Source organism: Nestor notabilis, unplaced genomic scaffold (genome assembly GCF_000696875.1).
Source record: "Nestor notabilis isolate BGI_N333 unplaced genomic scaffold, ASM69687v1 scaffold8748, whole genome shotgun sequence".
Classification (NCBI taxonomy): Eukaryota; Metazoa; Chordata; class Aves; order Psittaciformes; family Psittacidae; genus Nestor; species Nestor notabilis.
Window position 1 is genome coordinate 52,871 of NW_009941559.1, and position 5,867 is coordinate 58,737.

The 5,867-nt window shown below is 43.1% G+C and overlaps 1 protein-coding gene across 1 annotated transcript in view; it reads right to left on the minus strand.

Annotated features, from left to right (window-relative positions):
• Positions 1–2,224: 2,224 nt before the first annotated feature.
• Positions 2,225–5,867, minus strand: part of OTOL1 (otolin 1) — a 4,118-nt gene continuing 475 nt past the window's right edge. The window contains exons 2-5 of the mRNA XM_010020969.1: positions 5,752–5,859; positions 4,223–4,317; positions 3,246–3,303; positions 2,225–3,120 (exon numbers count right to left, since the gene is read on the minus strand). Coding sequence (XP_010019271.1) covers positions 2,225–3,120; positions 3,246–3,303; positions 4,223–4,317; positions 5,752–5,859 — 1,157 coding nt within the window. The remainder of the gene's footprint in view (positions 3,121–3,245; positions 3,304–4,222; positions 4,318–5,751; positions 5,860–5,867) is intronic.

Sequence of the window (5,867 nt, forward strand, 5' to 3'; positions counted from 1 at the left end):
TTTCCAGTCAGGGTTTCAGGCAGAAATCCCTTCCACTAGTATTTGGTTAATGATAAAGTAAGTTCTTAGCACAGGTACCAGCACGAACTACCATCACAGCCCTCCCATATATCCATTATGGGGGTTTAGAAATCAGTCAGATTGTCTCACATGCATCCCACATTCTTCCCCAGGATCTGGAGTTCAGACCTTACACAGCCTAAGGTGTCTCCAGCTGCTCCTGTTAACCTGCTCTCAGAACACCTTGGCAGGATTTAAGCAGCTCAAAGTCTCCTAATCTGGCTCCCCCCTCCACGAGTGCATTTTATACAGAGATTTTTGGAAAGAAGGAGGCACTTTTCTAGTTGTACAATGTTGTCAGCTCCTCTTTTCTCTGGAGGACCAAACAGTTAATTTATGGAGAGGATTAGAAACAAGCAGATTCTTGAGAGACCCTGAATTTTTGCATTCTTTCTTTTGTAGAGGTTATTTGTGCTAAAAGTGTAAGAAACTTCAGCAGGGGGAGAGAAAATTGCTAGGCAGATGTCTATATACCACCATCTGTTACAAGGGCCGTATGGGAAGCAGTATGAAAGCACAACAAAAGAATAGAGGGTGTTGTGACAGCAGCAATCTAAAATTATTATTACAACTACTTGGTTTTTCTCAATATTTAACAGCTGCCAGAGAATTCATAAACTGAAATCTGCATCTTTTATATACTTAGTACTCTGGATTTGAACTACATAGGAACTAACTCAGATTAAGCACCAAATTAAGTACCAACTTTTTGACAAAGCCAGTACATTTTACATTTGAATTGCTGATATTGAAAGAGGGCTGCAAAGCTGACAAGTTGAAGGACCCTTTACATTTGCTGGATAGATAGGACCAGCCTTTTAAAATTGCCTTGTTTTTATCTTAAAATTTAACAGCAGTTCTCTGCTGTTCATTTTCTCACTGGATAAAAAAAGCCTAAAGAACACTTTGTCTTGGTGCCATGTAAAAAGAAGACATTAGAGATCGGAACATGATTTATGATGCTATTTAAATATGGTACGGAAGGCACCATGGTGATTTAAGCAAGAAAAGTAAGACCAATGGGAATGGAAGCCTAATGCACCCTGTCCCTGTTGGGGTCAGACCCAGCATTCGCCAAATCACTGGGAAATGTCCCAGGCTTGTGACTGCCTGAGAAGCCAAGTAAATCCCAGTGCCACTGAAGGCTAACTATGGGACCTGAGTTTTATTTCTTAAAAAAAGATTGATTGGAATGATTTTGTGTGCCATAGTTAATATGCCAAAGGTGGTGTAAAGTTACTACAATGACAGAAGATGCATTAATAAGGAAATATATCCAATCTGACATCGAGAGATTATTTAATGTCGTATTTTTATTTCACAAGATTCAGCTCCATTTTGGCAAACCAGCTTTTTTAAAACGTGCCCACACTTCCCATGGGCTATCACAATGCCTTAGGCTTGGGGAGAGTGTCAAAGCCTGCCTGCCTCCCCCTCTACCCTGCAGTAACAGCTGAACTGGCAGCAGCTCGGAAATGGGGGGTGGTCCTGAGTAGACTAATAAGGCGGATTATGCATCTCAGTTACTTTTGAAAGTTTCAGCTAAATCTTTGACTAAGGACAACAGTTAGGTTTTTTACTCTGATCAAATAGCTCTAATACTCTTTTAGGCAAATCTTATATAACTCATGACCAAGTCTAAAGCACTAGATAATACCAACTCAACGATAAAATAACTTTATATCTTTTCATGTGATTTCAAGAAACCTACTGCTTATGTTCACATCTGATTAAGCTCTATAAATCAAACTCTGCAATCTTTACCAAAACCAGTGGTTTTCAGTACTGGTTTCCAGAGGAATTTTGACCATGCAAGGATTACAGAAGCTAGCCTGATTAAAATTGCAGTTGGACAATGAGTTTCATTACATAATTTGAATAGGCCAATTACAAACCTGAAGTCTGTGATGTGAAATCTGCTCCCTATGATAGCTCTTCTGGTGTTTGGACAATGGTTTATTTTAGCCATCACCCACCTGCACAAAGGACATGCAACTTCTTGGGTCTGCTAGTTAAAACTAATCCATATATTGCAAATATAAATATTTTTGTTGAAAGATCACAAAACCTACCAACTAAACCAATATGCTAAACTGAAGCTCATTTCTCTTCTCACAGACAGAAGGGAAAGCATGTTTCTCAGTAATATCTTTGACCTTTAAATCTATAGCAGTGTGTCAAAAACATCTGGATACAGAAGAAACCCTGTAAAGACACTGTCATCCTCAGCACTGACGTAGACCCCATTCCAGTCCCGTGCAACCTCCAGCCACACCTGGTCACCCACGCTGAGCTTCAGGATGGTCAGGAAGGATGCCTGGTCAATCTCCTGGCCATAGAGTGTCTCACGGGCTTTGGCCACCTTCTTGCTGCGGGCAACGAGGCTGACGCGGGCAGGGCGCCCTCTCACCGTCAGGTGGTAGGCAAAGACGTATGTGCCAGGCACACTGCAGTTAAATTTCCCGGTAGAAGGGTTGTAATCTTCTTGATCATTGTACAAGATCTTGTCAAATCTAATGGGGACGTTGGGTGGAGGGAAGGGCTTGGACAAGCCAGCGCTGAATGCCGATCGCAGGAGCTTTGCAGTGTCCCCTTGGGCACCCTTCGCCCCACGGGAGCCTTTCTTTCCTGGAGCCCCTCTGCCGCCCTTGCTGCCAGCAACCCCCTTGGGCCCAGAAGGTCCTGTAACGCCAGCAGGTCCCAGGTCCCCTTTTTCACCTTTACTTCCTTGCTCACCCTTTTCTCCTTGTTTTCCATCCACCCCCGAAATGCCTTCAACCCCCATCTCCCCTTTGCTCCCTTTTTCTCCCTTCATACCTCCTTCCCCTCTTTCTCCCTTTGCACCTTTTCCCCCTGGCTCCCCACAATACCCCTTCTCCCCTGTGTCTCCCTTTTCACCTTTGTCACCCTGTTCTCCATCCACTCCTGGGTTTCCAGCATCCCCTCTGTCTCCCTTTTCTCCTTTGGTCCCATTCTCACAAGTGTCCCCTTTGGACCCCTTTTGTCCCTTCAGGCCAGGGAAGCCATAGTTGCCCTTATTGCCTTTTACTCCAGCTTCACCTAAGAAAAGGGCAAAGTGTGGGGGAAAAAAAGATTCAAAACATTAGTACTGGATTGGGGCATCACCAACAGGAAAGAGAAAGGTCAGCACAATATTCCTGGGTTTCCCAGCCCATGTTACATACCTTGCAGCCCAGGTTTGCCTGGATAACCAGGATTTCCACTTACTCCTCGCTCGCCTTGCTCCCCTTTGCCTCCTAAGACATTTCACAATTAATATACCGTTGATGGTGTTGTCTGCAGCACAGTAATCATTACACAGAAGATGACTGGTACCATTCTGTATGTGTCCCTCACTTCATTAATAAACTGTAAATGAGCAATGTGTTTTCAATAAATGCCTTCAGAAGCCACGGCTGAATCTCACAGCACCAAGCACCATGATGCAGACAACTGCATCTCACTTGAATGTTGGATTTCTGACTCTAATCAGCACCTCAACTGGGAAGCAGTTGCTGGTGCTTAATGGCAGGATGAAGATGATGATAGTTCTGCATTTCTCACTCCAGGATTGCCAGAAGTCTTGTCCAAGAAGTGAATCAAAGCCTAAGATACTGCACTGACTGAATTGCACAGCATGGTGCTGCTGGTACCCCATTATCAGCTTTCCTATGCGTTTCTCTGTGACCAAAGGCAGCCACAGGATCCTACCAGTGGTGTGTGGCAGCAGGACAGAGCTGCTCTGAGCCTGAAACGAAGGGCAGGGTTTCCTTTCTGTTACTACTGATGGGTAATAATTACTCTCATCTTAGCTGAGATAGTTTTTTCCTGAGATACTTAAATAAAAATGCAGCTTCTACACCTGTGTGTGGCTTCCCTGGTATTTTTTTCCTGTTTATATTTCTAATCCAAAGCAAACTGTAGTCAGTTTTTAAACTCACATTCCGAACAAGGAGTTTACAGTGAGATCTTTATGAGCAGCTGTTCCTGTACCACCTGTGCATACCATGTGAGTTATTGTGCCTGCATAATGCCAGCTAAATCTCTCAAGGTGTCAATCTATATCAGCATACTCCATTTTCTTTGATAAATACTTTTTCTTATAATTTTGTGGTATTAAATGAGGACAACAGCATCTATTTCTGAAATAAGAAGTTAGCACTTTACCTCTTTCTCCTTTAGAACCTTTTGGACCTTGGGAACCTGGGGATCCCGGCAGACCTTGCAGACCAGATTCTCCCTTTTCCCCCTTGGGACCTGTAATGCAATGACATCCACAAAATTATCTTAGTAACTTAAAAATTTAACTTTATAAAGAAAATCTGCAATAATAGCTAAGCAACATGTCATTGAGGAATGCATGTAAGGAAAACTCTGTTTCCACCACCCTCGGAAGAGCTGGCTCTTTTATTTGACATCATACAACCAATACAAAGAAAATGTGGGACAGACAGGTTTACCCTGAGCCCTGCTGCTGTAATTGCAGACACTACAGCTGAAACCCTACAGCGGGGCAAAAGGCAAGGGATGGTAGGAGCAACACAGCATTGCTCGTGCTAAGGTTAGTGGGGTGTGTGTTTGCAGTACTCCAGTCAGGCACATAGTTTCCCTACTTTTGCCTTTCAGCTACTCAATCCCTAAATCTTAGTTTTGCATTTCACTGTTGGCTGTAGTTAAACATTTTTCAAAACCAGCTTTCAGCTGCCTCAGAGCCACAGGAGCTCAGATATTCATAAAACATCAGAAGTAATCTGTCTTTAATATTCGAGTGCTTCTAAGAAGTTTCCACAGCTTCGTAATTGCCCCTCTTCTAAAAAAGAATTAAGTCTGCCAATATAAAAGTGGAACCTGGCAGACAGCTCCACGCTATATAAAGGCTGGTTGAAAGGCAAGCAAGTTGGCTTCAATCTTTTTTTACTTTTTCATCCACTTGGGAATCTAGAGACTCCCGGTGCACGTCTGGGAGCACACTATGGCAGCTTCAATCATCACAACAGAAGCAATTTGACACAAGTACTTTTCCATCAATGCTCGAGGGACAGATGAGTGCAAACTCCCTCTGCAGCCACTATCATCCCCCTTAGCCAATCCCTCGCAAGCTATGGGAAGTAAAAATCTCTTGAGGACGTTGTATTAAATGAAAATTATTTCATTATTTTACCGTCTTTCCTCAGATGAGTAGTTTCTATCTCCAGTATTAGCTCTATTAAAGTGAACATTTACAGGCTAATGCACTATTCATTACATCAGTATTAGAATTAGGCACTTTACAGATAGATATTTTAGCAGTAGAAAAAAGAGACAAAGTATGTCTTATAAAATATTTAGGTGCTTATACAGATCTGCCTCTTGTGAGGGCAAGTATTTATTTTAAAAATTGAACCCAAAATTATTTTTGTATTTAACTTCCTCTTTTCCAAGGGGGGCGGGGAGGGGAATCCAAAAAAAGAGGTTTTTATCATAAACCTTCAGCAAAGATACAAAACTACTTGCAAGTAGTTTTGAGGGTCATAAAACCATGGTTAAAGTGATCGTGAAAGGAAATCTGTGACTTCCTGGGGATCAGACACAGGGGCAGAGAATTGAAGAGTGCATTTGCTGCATAAGCCTTGTCGACTCATTTCCTGAAGGAAAAGCAGGTGACAACTTGATGAGCTTTAGCTGAGCACAGCGAGACAAGCATCACCATACCTGGGGGTCCCTGCTCCCCTGGCTGCCCGCGGGGCCCCGCAGCAGGTGGGCAGCAGTCACAGCAGTTGAAGAAGAAATCGGCTGTGTCGAGTGTGTAGTTCTCAAAGGGGAAGAGC